Genomic DNA, 17,602 nt, shown 5'->3' on the forward strand with positions numbered 1-17,602 from the left:
AGGTTTTGATCTTTTCTGACAATCCATGGGCCTACCTACCTCCCTGAAAGTTAGTGAGGAATTTCCTAATCTTATGAATTAAAGCTTTATCTCTTGATAGCCAAGTAAATGTATCAAAGTTTTTCAGAATTAGTTTTTCAAAATAACTTGTGCCTTCACACAATTTGTGTGCAACTGATTCTTAATGCTGCTAAGTAAAAGTAGTAGGTAGTATAATATTTTTCTTTGCATAATGTGTTTAAAACCAACAGCAGTACTTTCTTTTCATTCATAAAGCTTCAGCACTTGGGAGGAGGATAGGTGTTTTTTTTTCCTACCCTAACTCAGTTTCCTGCATAGTCTGACTTGAGTTCTGTCTCCAGTGTTGTAAAGGTTCTTTCCTTAAAGAAAGCCCAAGCCAAGAGCATCCTGGAAGCCCTGAGGGTAATTCAGTACTGTACAGAATCCCTAGGACAGCCTCATTGCTTTCATCCACCATATGTTCTTTTCCTGTTGGAACTTCTGACCTGCCAGAAAGATTTTACCAAGTAAGTACAAAGGACAAATCTGCAAGGAAAATAAGCTGAGGTATTTTAAAAAAAAAAAATGATCTTTTCTAATTAATAATTATCATTTCCATGTGGAAGACAAATATACATTCATTCTGTTATCCTAAGGAAAAAAAGGATCATAGTTTTTAGTAGGTACCATGAACATGTGTATTAAGCTGTGTTTTACCAGGCAGAATAATATTTTAATATTTCTCCTGGGCACATTATTATTTGGCTCCTGGAAAATGTGAGCTAAAATATGATATTCATTTATAATAATGATGTTAATTTAAGTGCTTCTCAAGGTGGTTCTAATCTTCACTCAATAATTTTTTTTTTTTTTTTTTAGTATCTACTGTGCCAGGCACTGTTCAAAGTGTTATATATTCAGTAGTGGACAAGACAGACCAAGTCCCTATTTTTTTGTTTTGCTTTTGTCAGTACTGGGGCTTGAACTCAGGGCTGAGCACTGTCCCTGAGCTTTTTTTACTCAAGGCTAGCATTCTACCACTTGAGCCACAGTGCCACTTCTAGCTTTTTCCATTTATGTGGTACTGAGGAATCAAACCCAAGGCTTCATGCCTGTTAGGCAAGCACTCTACCACTAAGCCACATTCCCAGCCCCCAAGTCCCTATTCTAATTGAGCTTATATTCTCTTGGAGAGTAAAAGAGAACTTTTTTTTGGCAGGGGGAGGGGATGCTGGTCCTGGAGCTTAAGTTCAGAACATGGACACTGCCCCTGAGCTTTTTTGCTCAAGGCTAGTGCTCTACCACTTGTACCATAGCTCTACTTCCATTAGTTTGTTGTTGTTGGAGGTTTTTTTGTGATTAATTGGAGATTCATGCCCTTTCCTGCCTGGACAGGCTTTCCTGCCTGGTGCCTGGCTCAAGAGAGAGCATTTTTAAAATTTAATATTTTAAAACTTAGCAGGCCATCAGTGGCTTATGCTGGTGGCTCAGGAGGTAAGATTTGAGTATTGATGTTCAAAACCAGGCTATGCAGAAAAGTCTGTGAGATTCTTATCTCCAGTCAACAATCAAAACACTGAAAGTGGAGATATGGCTCAAGTAGAGTACCAGCCTTGAACATAAAAGCCAAGTGAGAGTGTATAACCCTGAGTTCAAAACCAAGTACTAGCACAAAAAATAAAATAAATGAAGAAATATCAGGTAAAGTAAAATGGAAGATGAAAAATCAGATAGTAATACTGTCATGTGGCTGGTGATTTAATGTAGTTTGAGCTTATCAAGGAAAGCTAGCCAAGAAAATAGTACATAAACCAGCAAATGAATGAGTAGATGAGATGACAAAGGCAGCACCAAAGGTAGAAGGAATGATGCAGAGCTCTAGGTTGGAGAACTAGCCCAAAGAGCTGAAAGAAAGCTTGTATAACTGAGTGAAAGAGGATATGGTATAAGAGGTCACTCTTGGGGCTTGAATTCTGGGCCTGAGTACTGTTTCTGAGAGCTCTTCAGCTCAAGGCAAGTACTCTACCACTTGAGCCATGGCACCACTTCTGGTTTTCTGGTGTTTAATTGGAGATAAGAGTCTCATAGACTTTCCTGCCTGGGCTGGCTATGAACCGAGATCCTCAGATCTCAGCCTCCTGAGTAACTAGGATTATAGGCATGAGCCATCAGCGCTCAGCCTGCTAGAGATTTTTGGAGCCCAGAAGTAACACATTACTATTTGTGAGAGATATCCCTGGCTGTGTGTGCCAGGGATGGAAGTAGAAAAAGCAGTGATACTGTAGTGCAGGCAACTGATGATAATTATTTGGATCAGGGAGTAGTCCTGAAGATGGATAGAAAAAAGAAACTAACATTCAGGATATATTTTGGTGGTAAAAGAGTCAAGACTGATTGACCAAAAGGGTTGACACTGTCAAGATGCACTGTTTATATAAATTGACATGTTAAATTGAAACCCCCTATGTACAACTATTTAAAGATAAATTTTAAATTATTAAATAAAACCAAATTTATTGACAGAGATTGAATAAAAGATAGGAATCATGGGAAAAGAAAAGAAACTCCTTGAGGCTGGGAAGGTGGCTCAGTGGTAGAGCATTTGCCTTGCATGCCTGAGGCCCTGGGTTCGATTTCCTCAGCACCACATAAGCAAAAAGAAAAAAGCCGGAAGTGGCGCTGTGGCTCAAGTGGTAGAACACTAGCCTTGAGCTAAAGAGCTGAGGGACAGTGCCCAGGCCCAGAGTTCAGGACCCACAACCGGACCCCCCCAAAAAAAGAAAAAGAAAAGAAACTCCTAGGATTGGATCTGGAGCACCTAGGTAGACAGTGATATACTTTACTGAGGAAAAGAAAGGGTATGGAAGAAACAAATTGTTTTACGTATTTTTATTTTTATTGTTGTTGGTTATAGGGCTTGAACTCAAGGCCTGGTCACTGGCCCTGAGCTCTTTTGCTCAAGGCTAACATTCTACCACTTTGAGCCACAGTGTCACTTCGGTTTTTGTGTGGTTAATTGGAGGTAAGAGTCTCACAGGGACTGTTCTACCCAGGCTGGCTTCAAACCGTGATCCTCAGATCTGACTCCTGAGTAGTTAGGATTACCGGGCACAAGCCATTGGCACCCTGCTATTTTATTTTTGACCATATTGTTTGAACTGCTTCTTGAATCACCAAGTAAAGATACTAAGAAAATAGATCAGAATCTAAGGTTCTGGGAAAAACTCAGGACTCAGTGTAGAAGTCAGGTCTTATGATTGCCATGAACATATAATCTATTTGTTTAACCTGCATTTTAAGTCAGGCACCAGTGGCTCACACCTATAATCTTAACTACTCAGGAGGCTGAGATCTGAAGATCACTGAAGCCAACTCAGTCAGGAAAATATGTAAGACCTCCAGTTAACCACCAAAAACCTGGAAGTAGAGTTGTGGCTTAAGTGGTAAATGCTAGCCTTGAGCAAACTCGGTCTGGGACAGCATCCAGGACCAGTTTAAGACCCAGGACTTACACACACTAAAAGCCATGAGAATAGATGATACCTAGACAGAGTGCAAATTGATAAGCAGGGGCCAGGACTGAGCCTTCCTTGCTGGCCTCATTTAGAAGTCAAACAGAGGGATGAGTCAGCTAATGTGATCAAGAGGAACTGGCCCTAGAAATAGATGGAGGACCTCAGTGAGAGAGGGGATATCATAGAATCTAATAGAAGGTTGTAACTCAAAAGACAAAAAAGGAAAAAAACAAAACAGCCAGGCGTCATTGGCTGACACCTGTAGTCCTAGCTACATAGGAGTCAGCCCAGGTAGGAAAGTCCGGGAGACTTATCTCCAGAAAGACTTACACCAGAAAACCGGAAGTGTCGCTGTGGCTCAAGTTGGTAGAGTGCTAGCCTTGAATTGAAGAGCTGAGGGACAGCACCTAGGCCCAGAGTTCAAACCCCATGACCAAAAAAAAAAAAAAAAAGACAAAAATGGCCAGTTGAGTACCGATGAGAGAGTTGGGAAGAATAAAAACACTGGATATAGCACCTCTTAATAGAGCTGTGAGGTCAAAGTCCCCTTGGACTTGGTTTAAAAAAGTGGGGATGATAAAACAGAGATACTACAACTAATTCAAGAAATTTGGCCTAAAAGGGGAGCAGAGAAATACATTATAAGGGCATATGGAGCAGGAGGGTTTTTGCTTTAGTTTTTCCATATTGCATTATCGAACCCAAGGCCTTACTCACTAAGTACATGCTCTAACATGACCTATATAACCAACACTGAACCTGAGGGATTTTTTTTTTAGGAGTGCTTTTGAATGCTGGTAGAAATTAGTAAGGGCTGCAAACTGGATTTAGGAGCTGATAAGACAGTTTGCAGCAGCAACTTGTATCAGTTAGAGAGGATGGCCTTTTAGAATTAGAATATAAGGAAGAAACATAGCTTTTCATACAATGCAATGCATATGCAAGAAGATTAAGTACAAAAATGAGTAAATTTCTATATAAATTTTTTATTTTAGTGGTTGAACTCAGAGGTCTCATGCTTGGTAGATGAACACTGTACCTTTTGAGCTATACACCAATGCCTTTTTGCTTTAGTTATTTTTCAAATAGTGTCTCATGTTTTTTTCCTGGCTGGCCTGGATTAAAGTCCTCGCATTTATGCTCCTCCCTGTAGCTAAAATGACAGACACTCTTCCCCGGGCTACGCTTTATTGGTGAAGATGTAGTCTCACAAACTTTCTTGCCCTGGTTGGCCTCAAATCATGATCTGCTTGATTGATGCTTCCTAAGTAGCTGGGACAGGCATAAATCCTACCCCCAGCTTTTTTTTTTTCCTCAAGTTAAAATGTGAAAATAGAGGTTGAGAAGAAGATAATGGCCATTTAAGGAGAGACAAGTACATTTTAGATAGTAATGAAAGTTGGGTTGGGGGCATGGCTCAAAGGGTAGAGCAGCACTTGTTTGATAAATGGAAAACCCTCAGTTCAAACCCCAGTTCTGGGGTTAAAAAAAAAAAAAAGAATTGAGAAAGCCATTTTTAATTGCCTGCCTGTTCAAGTGCTTCTCTAAGGATTGTGGCTGTAGAGCTGGGCTCTGATGGCTCACACCTATAATCCTAACTACTCAGAAGGTTGAGATATGAGGATCATGGTTCGGACCCAGCTTGAGACTCTTATAACCAATTAACCACTCAAAACCTGGAATTGGTACTGTAGCTCAAAGTGGTATAGAGTACTAGCCTTGAACAAAAGAGCTCAGTGACAGTGCCCAGGTCCTGAGTTCAAGCCCCACGACTGGCAAAAAATAAAAATAAAAAGAATTGTGGCTGTGAATTTAAATTGACATAGTCAGCTTGGTTATATGGTATTTGCTCCAGCAACACTCAGCTGTTTTGATACAGGTATAAGATTCCTTAGGCAAGATGTATATAGAAAGAGGCCATAGAACTGATGTTTGCTCAAGTCTGAGGGTGGTGATAAGCTATGGATTCTAATGTGAGATTGGAGCAGAGAGAAAGCAAGCATGGTAGGAGTAGTAGATGACAAATATGATGTGGCCTCATAAGCTGGGGTCCATTAGGATTAAATAAAAAAGTTGTGTGGAAATATTTAGTAGAAGAGTGGGATGAAGCCAGGCGCTGGTGGCTCACGCCTGTAATCCTAGCTACTCAGGAGGCTGAGATCTGAGGATCACGGTTCAAAGCCAGCCCAGGCAGGAGAGACTGTGAGACTCCTATCTCCAATAAAAAAAAAAACAAAAAAAATCACCAGAAAACCAGAAGTGGCGCTGTAGCTCAAGTAGTAGAGCGCTCGCCTTGAGCTGAAGAGCTGAGGGACAGCGCCCAGGCCCAGAGTTCAAGCCCCACGACTGACCAAAAAAAAAAAAAAAAAAGTTTGGGGGCTGGGATGGTGGCTCATGCCTTGCATGCCTGGGGCCCTGGGTTCTATTCTCCAGCACCACATAAGCAAAAAGAAAAAAGCCGCAAGTGGCGCCATGGCTCAAGTGGTGGAGCACTAGCCTTGAGCTGAAGAGCTGAGGGACAGTGCCCAGGCCCAGAGTTCAGGCCCCATGACCGGACCTCCCACCCCCAAAAAAAAAGAGTGGGATGAGAGTCCATAGGCAGAGTAGCATGCTATGAAGTAGCTATTGCTTGATGACAAGGCCAAGGAAATGATCATCAAACTGAGATGACTAAAGGATACATGAGAAGATCCTCAGCAGTGAAAATAACAGAGAATTGAAAGAAAAAGAAACAGAGGGGGCTGGGAAGGTGGCTCAGTGGTAGAGTGCTTGACTTGCATGCATGAGGCCCTGGGTTCGATTCCTCAGCAGAATATAAAATAAACAGAAAATAAAAAAAGCCGGAAGTGGTGCTATGGCTCAAGTGGTAGAGCGCTAGCCTTGAGCTGAAGAGCTGAGGGACAGTGCCCAAGCCCAGAGTTCAGGCCCCACAACCAGAGTCCCGCCCCCCCCCCCCAAAAAAAAAAGAAACAGAGGTATGATTCCCATGGATATTCAAGTCACCAAGGTTACTGATCCAAGTAGAAAATCCAGTGAGTTTATTACTGAAGGCAGTGAAGGGAGACAGAATGGCGGGTGCAGAGGCTAAATGAAGCAATTTGTGAAAAATAAGTCACCCAGTATCTGGCCCTCAAGTAGTATGTAGTGGGGCTATGTAACTAAGAAAGATGAATAGTTCTCATCTCCCTACTTTTCCTGAACATCTCTTTTGGCTCACCCATTGGACCTACCAGTTGGTTTGTTCACCATCTAAAGTCATTGTACTTGTTTTCCCTTAAGTTTATGTGCAACTTTGTTTAGCTTGCTGTTTCTTCAGTCTTTCATGTAAGGAACAGGATTATTTAGTTAAAGTTGTCCTAGCAATTAAGTTGATGATTTTCTCTATTTCTAGTTATTTTGGACACCTGGAAGGTTGTGGTGCTGACCTACACAAAGAAATTCGAGACACTTACTATCAACTTGTTCTCTTTTTGGTCAAAGCAATTAAAGGATTTAATAGCATAAATGACAGGTACTGGATTACTTTGTAAATTTCTAGAGAAAAGATTTTTTCTGATTATAAATGGAATTCATGTTCTGTGCTAAAAATACTGAAAAACACAAAGAATAAAATTGCCCTCTACTCTCTAAGCTAATCACTAATGTTGCCTTATTAGTATGATTCCTCTTAATTTTTTTTCCATCTCATGAGTTCATCAGGGATAGGTCTAAATGTACCTAAGAATTTATAATGTGCCAGGCACTGATTGTTCATGCCTATAATCCTAGCTACTCAGGAGGCTAAGATCTAAGGATCGCAGTTCGCAGTTCAAAACCAGCCCAAGCAAGAAAATCTGTGAGACTTATCTCCAATAAACCACCAGAAAATTAGAAGCGGTGCTGTGGCTCAATTGGTAGAGCACAGCCTGGTTATTTCACAGTTCTTTTGCTTAAGCTTTGTAGGATATTTGTACGAGATAAGAGATTTTGTGCTTTCCCATTACAAACTGTTGGCCACCTTGCAGTGACCCTGTTGTCTTTTGGTAATGGGCAGCTTTGATAACTGTCATTTGTGTGGCCTCTTTAGATCCCTGCTGCCTGCCTTATCGTGCATTCAGACAGCCTTACTTCATCTTTTGGATATGGGCTGGGAACCTTGTGATCTTGCCTTCTTTGTTGATATTCAGTTACCAGATCTCCTAATGAAAATGTCACAAGAAAATATCAGTGTCCACGACAGTATGATCAGGTAAGAAAACAACCCTACACTCTGAAGTTCCTGGAGTAGGAGATGAAAGACAGGAATCATTGACACAATGGGGGTGAGGGCATAGACTCTGGAGTTGGATTAGGGTATGAGTGATACATCTTGGCTTTGCCACTCAAAAACTGGGTGACTGTTAACATGTTACCCAATTGCTTTGTACCTTAGTTGCCTCTTCTTTAGAGCTGAGATAATAATGGTACCTGCACCCAAGGCTTGTCATCAAGAATGCGTGAGTTATATTTCTGAGTGTTTAAAATGGTGTCTGGCATGTAGTGGTGCTATGTAAGTTGTTAGCAATGGTGCTCTGAACTCAGAGAGCTCCTCTGTATTTTTGGAGATCCTACTATACCTTGTTAATTGAGAGAACCCTTTTCTATATTTTTGTTATACCTCTATGTGGTGTTAGCTACTGTAATCTACATTATAAGGACTTGGATTATAAGAAGTTTTTTTTTTTCTCATTCCATTGTGCAATGGGAATGTGTTTAAAATTAAAGCTGTCTCCTTATTAACTGCCTTCAGCCCTTGCCCTGATGTCAGAGGGCACTGATGTCAGAGAAAGGATGCAACATTGAGCAGCCATCACCATGCTGGTCAGTTTGCCCATCATTTCAATTCTTGTCTGCACCTGCATGATGTAGTCCTCTAGTGGGACAGAATGTTCACACCATTCCTCATAGCACTAGCCCAGAGCTAAGAAGAGTAGACAAAATTCATTTTGTTGGAATACATGAATGAGTGTGTATTTTTTTGTTGGAATTTTTTTTTTTCTGTCAGTCATGGGCCTGAACTCTGTGCCTGGGCACTGTCCCTGAGCTCTTCAGCTCAAGGCTAAGCACTCTACCACTTGAGCCACAGCACCACTTCCAGCTTTTTCTGCTTATGTGGTGCTGAGGAATCAAATCCAGGGCCTCATGCATGGAAGGCAAGCATTCTACCACTGAGCCACCTTCCCAGACCAGTTGTTGAAAAATATTTTGCATTTGCTATTAAGTAAATATTTTTGTGTTTGGGATTTTGGTTGCTAAAACACACTAAGCATAAATTGTGGAAATTTATAATTTCACATCTAAGAGGAGCTTATATGAACCTATATGAACCTTTTATTTGAAATGAGGGAACAGGGCCAAATCCAAGTATAGTTGTGCCTTGGGTGCTTGGTTCCAGGCACTTTCACAGATACTAAAGCCTGAAGATACTCAAGTCCCTTACATATTAATATTTGAATGTAATCTACACATACTTTAAATCCTGTATATTTTAAATCATCTCTAGGTTACTGTTATACTTTATTATTTAGGGAATGATGACAAGAAAATCTGCACATGTTCAATATAGATACAGTTGTTTTTGAATGTTTTTGATCTGATGATTGAATCCAGCAGTATAGAACTTCTGGACAAGTCGTATAGCTGGTCGTGGTAAATATGAAGTCTCGGGATCTTCTCACTGTCAAGCTGATTCCATTACAATGTTCTGAGCATCCCCACCAAAACTTTTTTAAATCATTGTATTTGACCCTACTACATGGCACATAGTAGGTTTATCCCACCCAGTGTAGTGTGCTCTGGAAAAGATTTCTCCCTCTTTTATTGGTGTACAGCCATCAAACAGCTAACTAAATCCTGTATTTTAAAAAGCAATTGGCCTTTTTCCTTCAGAAGTTCAATCTACAGTCTCTATTGAGAAGGAAGGCAAATAAGTAGGAGTGGGGAGGGCTTGAAGGGCAGTGAATAAAGACAGAATGATAAAGTCTGATGGAATGTTTTTAAGAGGTAGGGAATGGGATGATGGAGAGAAATGGAGGTGGTAAAGAAGATCAGGATACACTATATGCATGTGGGAAATGTCACAATGAAACCCCCCTTGTACATCTAATGTATGCTAATAAAATTAATTGGATGATTTATAAAATGGTTAGCTGTCCTTTAGACATGAAATATTTGCTTTTAAGTTGTTAAAAGTTATGAAATATAGTACATTTTCTTATTTAGAAAAATAAAAAGTAACTAAAAATACTCAATCTGTTAGACTTGTGGAACACAAGGTCCACTAACTAGCACTTTCCTTGAGTACCAGGAGAGGCATGCTTTTCTCTTGTTATGTCTTTTCAGCCAGTGGAGTGAAGAGGATGAGCTTGCTGATGCCAAGCAGAATTCAGAATGGATGGATGAGTGTCAGGATGGCATGTTTGAGGCCTGGTATGAAAAAATAGCCCAGGAGGATCCAGAGAAGCAGAGGAAAGTAAGACCTCTCAACTAGAGTAATCTGGGTGGCTTGCAAGGAGTTTGGAAAGGAGAATATGCCTGGAGTGTGCCAGCATGCTGTCTCAGAGAGAGCTCCTGGAGGGGACATTAAGGATCGCATTTCTGAGATTAACCTGAGGAGCTCTACATCTTGATATGACCCATCAGAGTGGCTCCCTCCATAGAGCTGGACTTGCAGAAGAGTGGCTTACAAGGCTGATGTATACTAACAGTCCCCTTTGTGCAGGTTACACACAAATAGTAATGTGTAAAAGACTTAAGCATATGCAATTGCTGAATGGCTTGAACGCTTAGTATCCTTTGGGCAGACTATTCTATTCCTGTAGATGAGTACTACAGAAGCCACATTCCGGTTAGAAGCCTACACTAAGCATACTAAATCAAAGTTAGATGATTCAGATGAGAAAAAGCACTGGGCTCAGGCAGCTGCCTGTCATCTTACATGAGGTATTATATCTGTCACTAGCATAAGTGTCAGACATCTGCTGCCTCATAGCCATTCATTTTTCTCTGTATTGAATACCTACTGTATGCCACCTTCACATATACTTTATATATATTTTTTGTTTGTTTATATAGCACTTCTGTGGTGCTTGGTTAGAGCATACCAGCTGAGCCTTATTAGTATCTGATTAGAAACCATTTTATAGTGCTCAGGTATCATGGGAGATTTCTTCTACATATTTTCCATTCTTATTTATAGACTCGAAAGAATGTATTGTAGTCTCTAAGTGCATTTAGGTAACAATTGCTTGATCATGAAACACTGCTTTTACTGTTTTCACAGGAAGGATTTATTTCTGGATTTTGTTCATTTTTTTCTTTGTTTTCTAGGAAGGGGGAGTATGAGAAAGTTGAGATAGAATCTCATTATGAAACCCAAGCTTAGGCATATGGCACGATACTTGGTTCATTTTTAAGTATCAGGAAGGAGTGTTCTTGCAGTATTTCTGTGACTGTATGCACTGCCATTGTCCAACCAAGTACCCAAACCAAACATTTAAATTCTGTTCTTGCTTGTGTTTTACCCCCATACCAAGTTAATCAGTCACCAGCACTACCCATCCTGCCTCCTTAGTACCTCTTAAGTCAGCTCTGTCCCACCTGCATGCAATTCCACCCTTAGAGCCAACATTGTCACCGTTAGTCTCCCTAACTCCTGTCTTGTTCCTTTCAGTCTCTTCTCAGCCAGGAACCTTGAGAACACTAAATCTACTCCTCTTACTCTTCGGTTTAAAAAATTAGTAATTTCTGGGGCTAGGAACGTGGCTCAGTGGTTGAGTGCTTGCCTCGCCTGCATGAGGCTATGGGTTTGATTCCTCAACATCACACAAACAGAAAAAGGCAGAAGTGGCGCTGTGGCTCAAATGGTAGAGCACTAGCCTTGAGCTAAAATGCTGAGGGACAGTGCCCAGGCCCAGAGTTCAAACCCCACAACCAACCAAAAAATTAGTAATTCCTTAGAATAGTGTTTGACACCTCACTGGCTTAGCCTTTCTAACTACATCTGATTATTTCCACTCTGGACTGAATTCTACTTACTACATGACACCATAAACCCTTGTTTGTTGCCTTTCTGTCAGAGCTGTGCTACTCCTTCTATCTGATATACCTGTCACATTTACCCACACACAATCTATTTGTCCCTTGGTCTTAGTTGAGGGAAAAACTTTTCTCAACCTTTCCAATACTATGGATAGCATCTTGTACTGCTAAGTTCCCTAAATTTGCCTACCAAAGCACTTATAACACTATGTTCACAATTTGCTTTTTTTTGAGGGAATTCTCAGATAGACACTTAATTTGTTTGGCTACAAATCTTAGCTACTATCACCTAGTAGAGTGTACCTAGATTTTTTTTTTTCAGCCTTTTCTATTTCAGTTATTTTTCAAGCAGTCTTGCTTTGGGGGGGAGGGGACAGGGGAAGGAGAGACAAGGGAGGAGGCCCAGACCAGCCTGGGCTATAATCTACCTACCTAAGACTCCTGAGTACCTGGGATGACAGGTGCCACCACCAAACCCAGCTGTTTTGTTGAGATGATATCTTGCTAACTTTTTGTCTGGCCTTGAATTGTGATCCTTCCAATCCTCACCATCTCAGTATCTGAAGTTGTAGGTGTAAGCCAGAGCATCCGATGTGCCTAGAAAACTTAAGTATCTCTTAAGTGAATTAATGTACCACATGAGAAACTTGTTTAATCATGTTCATTTCAACTTACAGATGCACATGTTCATTGCTCGTTACTGTGACCTGCTAAATGTGGACATCTCTTGTGATGGATGTGATGAGATTGCTCCCTGGCACCGCTACCGGTGTCTTCAATGCAGTGACATGGATCTCTGCAAAACTTGCTTCCTAGGTAAACTTCATAGACTTGAGTATGCCATACTCAATAGTAATAATTGTTTTTATCTTATGTGATCTTGCCATTTAAAAACTTCTCATTGGGGCTGGGAATGTGGCTTAAGGATAGAGTGCTTGCCTCTCATGCATGAAGCCCTGGGTTCGATTCCTCAGTACCACATAAACAGAAAAAGCTGGAAGTGGTGCTGTGGCTCAAGTGGTAAAAGGCTAGCTTTGAGCACAGAGAGGCTCAGGGAGAGTGCCCAGGCCCATAGTTCAAAACCCCACTTTACACACACACACACACACACACACACACACACACACACACACACACACACACACACACACACACACACACACACACACACACACACACACACACACACACACACACACACACACACACACACACACACACACACACACACACCACTGTATGGTATCTGCATTCAGCAATACTTCCTGCTGATGTGTTCAAAGGACAGTGCAATAGAAATTCAATATCTGGCATCGTTGGTTTTCTTGGCTTTGTCCATGGTAAACCTGGTATTTCTTTTTTTTTTTTTTTTTAAATTTTATTTGTGAACATACTGTACAGAGGGGTTACAATTACATGGGCAGGATAATGCGTACATTTCTTACCAAGCATTGCAGCCTCCTCCTTTGGTTTACCCTTCACATCCCTTCCCAGCCTCCCCCCTCCCCCCCAATCCCAATCCTTCTCCTTCCCCCCCCCCCCCCCCCCGCACCAACGTTGTAAAGCTCTAAACCTGGTATTTCTATTGATCCAATATATACAGTTTGATGATTCATATTGATAATACCTAGAATAAATGATCTTCTCAGCAAATGCTTTTCTTTCTCTAGGTGGGCAGTCAGCAGTTGAATCAAGCTGTTGGACTTAAAAAGTGATCTCAAAATTTGCTTGCAGAATGACATTTCAAAGATTTTAGATGTGTCATCAGTAATTCTGTAATAGCGCTAAAAGAAGCCCTAATAAAAGATTTGTGGCAGGGCTGATCAGAGTTTCAGCTTTTTGTTGGTCATTTGAACATAGCGACTAGATTTTGGCCTCCTGAGCAGTGGTACTGCTGGCTTGAATTGTTTGCTTCCAAAAGGGCTGCCTTAGATTTCAAGAGAAATGTTGAGCTTCAGTTTGATGGGCAGTGAAGGAGTCACAGCATGTAAAAATGATTAAATAAAAATTTATTGACTTCAAATAAAAAAATACATACACACATATATGTATGTATATGTGTATATATGTAAACTTCAAAAATTCTTTAGTACATTTGACTTGCATGTACTGAAAAAAGTACACTGACCATGGTGAACACTGGGGCTTCTTGTCTGTTGGCCCTATAGTAAAAGATACAGCCCCTGCCCTGAAGTACTGTTAGTATAAGAGTGATGTGTTGAGTAATAAATAAATAGTGCAGACTTTTTCTAGAAAAATTTGGTAGTATAGCAGCACTTCTATAATATTCCTATCGTGGAGGAGATGGGATAAAAACTGGTTTTTGAAGAAAGTTACAGTCAGGTGTTATGAACTAAATGCTACAGAAGGTAGAACAAGCCCAAGGACAGAGGTGAGCATCTAGAAGGAATTTAGATAGACACACTTGAGTGACTGTCCAACTAAGTGATGGATTAAGACAGGCAGAGCTCAAGTTATGAGACCCTAAGATGCTAGGTTTAGTCATTTGAAGTCTGCAGAAAATGGGGGAGTCATTAACAAGGTCTCAAGGAGGAAAGCATATCTGTGTCAGTCTCACTTAGGAAATCGGTCTCTATAATCACAAAGGCATTGGAGTTAGGACCAGGTTCGTGGTAGTGAGAACAGAGGTGATAAAATATGACGTATAAAGCAAAGTTCAAATCAGGTTGGAGATGCCATGGAGTAAGGAATAGGCAAGAGCAGCCTGTCTCGTGCCTTTAATTCACTGGTCACATTGTCTTCTGATCATTCTGCAGTGCTTGCTAGCAGAGGCACCAACAGATGCTTAACTCTTGTCAAAAGAGGGTCATGGGAGAAATCTCACAAATCTACCTGTGGGCTTGTGTCTGCCAAACAGCAATCATGCTAGGAATTGATTTTTGCAGTATGCCATTGTCCAGCAGCTCTGTACTGAGAATATAATTTTTTAAATAATTTTATTGTTATTAGTAAGTTGTTATACAGAGGGGTTATCATTTCGTGAAAATATCATTTGTGCACTCAGTTATCAGGACAGAGCTAACTGGTCTCCAGAAGATGTGTGTGGACTCTTCCCTCCTGAACAATAGATGGGGAGCAGCTGTAGTGCTTGGATTGGTTTTTTTGGCCCTTCTCCAAGCACTCTGTTCTATCCACTTCACACTGCTCTTTTCTGTCTAGGTGGAGTGAAGCCTGAAGGCCATGGAGATGACCATGAAATGGTCAACATGGAGTTTACCTGTGACCACTGCCAGGGTTTGATCATAGGCCGAAGAATGAACTGCAATGTCTGTGATGACTTTGATCTTTGTTATGGATGCTATGCAGCAAAGAAATATTCCTATGGGTATGTCTCAGATGACTTGTACACACTTCACATCTTCTTGATGTATATCTTTGCTTAATAAGAAGCCTGCTGTTTAGGCTCCAGTGGCTCATGCCTGTAATCCTAACTACTCTGGAGGCTGAGATCTGAGGATCATGGTTAGAAGCCAGACCTGGCAGGAAAGTCCATGAGACTCTTAATTCCAAAAAAAACTAGAACTATGGCTCAAGTGGTAGAGTACGTGCTTTGAGCAAAAAAGCCCAGGCCTATGCCGGGTGCTGGTGGCTCACAACTACAATCCTAGCTACTGAAGGAGGATGAGATCTGAAGATCATGGTTCAAAGCCAGCCCAGGCAGGAAAGTCCATGAGACTCTTACCTCAGTTACTCAAGAAAAAGCCAGAAGTGGTGCTGTGGCTCAAGTGATAGAGGGCTAGGTAGCCTTGAGCAAAAGGAGCTCAGAGACAGTGCCCCAGGCCCATAGTTCAAGCCCCATGGCAAAAGAAAAGAAAGGAAGGAAGGAAGCAAGGAAGGAAAAGAAAAGAAAGCAAGCCCAGGCCCTGAATTCAAACCCCATGACCAGCACACATATGTGCACACACACGCACGCACGCACATGCACTAGATGTTTTTAAAAAGCCAAGTTCTGGCCTCCACTGTCAGTTCACTTTTTCTGAGGTCTCCTATAATCCACGTACCCCAACTGCACAGTTGCTAGTGGGAAATTGTGTTTAACATGCAAATATGATCGAAGCTGCCCCATACTTCTTCCAGAAGCCTGGAATTTGGGGGAAGCAGGCCTCAGACCAGAGTCTCACAAATTAGAGAATAGCCAGGGACATTGACTCCTGCAATACAAATCCTGAATCATTCATTCATACAACTATTCATCTAATATCTTCTGTATACCAGGCTTGGGACAAGGAGCTAGAAGATAGAACAGTGAACCAAAAAGAAAGTCCTTGTTTTCAAGAGGCAAGAACCAACAAATAATACGAACTTTAGTATTAGGCCACTCATGGTCACATGAGGTCTATAGTCCCATTTACTCAGGAGACAGATCAAGAGGATCATGATTTGAGGCTAACTCGGGCAAAAAGCTAATGAGATTCCATCTCCAACAATAAGCTAGGTATCATGGTACACATCTGTGATCACAGTTATGTAAGAGGCTTAGGTAGGAAGATCATAGTATGAGGCCCACCTCCAGCAAAAGATGTGAGAAAAACTAAAGAGATCTGGGGATATGACTCAAATGGAAGAGTTCAGCAAGCATGAAGCCCTGGGTTCAAATACCAAATATTGCAAAAAAATTTTTTTTATTAAAAAAAAAATAAGCTCTGTGATTTCTTTTTTTTCCCCAGTGATGAGAATCAAACCCAGGACCTCACATGCTACACATGTATTCTACCACTTAGTTATACACTAAGCCCTCCCTTTATTAAAGAAAGTTTTTGTTATTAAAAAAAATTTAAACCTAGCCAAAACTAGAGAGACTAGTTCACTGTAGTGAACCTTTATATACCCACTACCCAGATTCAGCAATTAGGGAGATTTTGTTATATGTTCTTAAGTTTGAGTCTTTTTCCCCCATAAAGTTTTTTTGTTTTGCTTTGTTTTTTTAAGAGAAGTTCTCATAATGTTGCCCAGTCCAACCTTGAACTCACAATCCTCCGCTTGAGCCTTCCAAGAACATAATCCTTTCACCCTAGTCTCCCATGTGCTGGGATTACAAGCTTGTGCTGCTACACCCAGCTTGTTAAAGGATTTTAAACAAATTGAATATCTTACATCATTTTTTGCTATGTACTTTATATTTACCTCTAAGTTATGAGCATTATCTCATATTACCAAAACACTATTTCCACATCTGCAAAATTCACAATAAGGAGTTTTTACTTAGCCTGATTTCCACAGGCAGTTTTTTAGGGGGTTGTAAAATCCAGAAATTGTATGATAGTCTTGGTTCTTTTTTTCTGAGGTGCAAGCCTGTATCTCCCCTTAAAATTTCAATACCAATAATCTAGAGGTATTAATGTTCAGTCACAGCCAAGCCTGGGCTCCTGTTTGGAGTCACAAATGCATAATAATGTCTTGCCTTTGCAGCCATTTGCCTACCCATAGCATCACAGCCCACCCCATGGTGACCATCCGGATCAGTGACCGCCAGAGGCTCATCCAGCCATATATCCACAACTACTCCTGGCTGCTCTTTGCTGCCTTGGCTCTCTATAGTGCCCATGTGACCAGCACAGAGGACATGGATGGGGAGAAACTGGGTCCTCAGGCCCGCAGCAGTGCCGCCATCCTTCGGAGCCAGTGCATGCAGCTGGTCGGGGACTGTCTGATGAAGGCTCACCAGGGCAAAGGTGACTGTTCCTCATGCACAGACCACACCCCAGCTAGTGGTGGAGGCAAAGCCCAGGCATCAGTGAAAGACGATGCTAGGCTCAGAAGCAGCAGAGTCTTGTGGCCTACAAGAGGGATTCACCCCAGCCTGGAATTTAAGTCTCAAGCTCAGTTGAGAGAACTATTGGTATAAAGTAACATTTAGTTTCTTAAAATGTTTACATGCTGTTACAAAAATAATAAGTAGAGTTCTTGAAGTCTGTGGGTAGAATATTTAGTAGTTGAATGTTCGTAACTTTGCTTAGGAAAGCCAGATATATATTGTTAACCTAGAGGGCAAATCTATTTCCATATGC

At 41.2% G+C, this 17,602-nt stretch overlaps 1 protein-coding gene and 1 non-coding gene across 3 annotated transcripts in view; both read left to right on the plus strand.

Annotated features, from left to right (window-relative positions):
• Window positions 1–17,602, plus strand: part of Zzef1 (zinc finger ZZ-type and EF-hand domain containing 1) — a 156,363-nt gene that overhangs the window by 98,164 nt on the left and 40,597 nt on the right. For both annotated transcript variants that reach the window (XM_042699424.1, XM_042699425.1), the window contains exons 30-36: window positions 363–527; window positions 6,907–7,026; window positions 7,582–7,743; window positions 9,876–10,005; window positions 12,251–12,389; window positions 14,754–14,919; window positions 17,004–17,266. In XM_042699424.1, the coding sequence (XP_042555358.1) occupies window positions 363–527; window positions 6,907–7,026; window positions 7,582–7,743; window positions 9,876–10,005; window positions 12,251–12,389; window positions 14,754–14,919; window positions 17,004–17,266 (1,145 nt within the window). The remainder of the gene's footprint in view (window positions 1–362; window positions 528–6,906; window positions 7,027–7,581; window positions 7,744–9,875; window positions 10,006–12,250; window positions 12,390–14,753; window positions 14,920–17,003; window positions 17,267–17,602) is intronic.
• Window positions 12,805–12,942, plus strand: LOC122124874. The gene has a single exon (XR_006150677.1). It is a non-coding gene; the product is annotated as a small nucleolar RNA SNORA8 (small nucleolar RNA).

This window comes from Dipodomys spectabilis, unplaced genomic scaffold, assembly GCF_019054845.1.
Source record: "Dipodomys spectabilis isolate Male_0828 unplaced genomic scaffold, ASM1905484v1 ptg000250l, whole genome shotgun sequence".
NCBI classification, from domain to species: Eukaryota; Metazoa; Chordata; class Mammalia; order Rodentia; family Heteromyidae; genus Dipodomys; species Dipodomys spectabilis.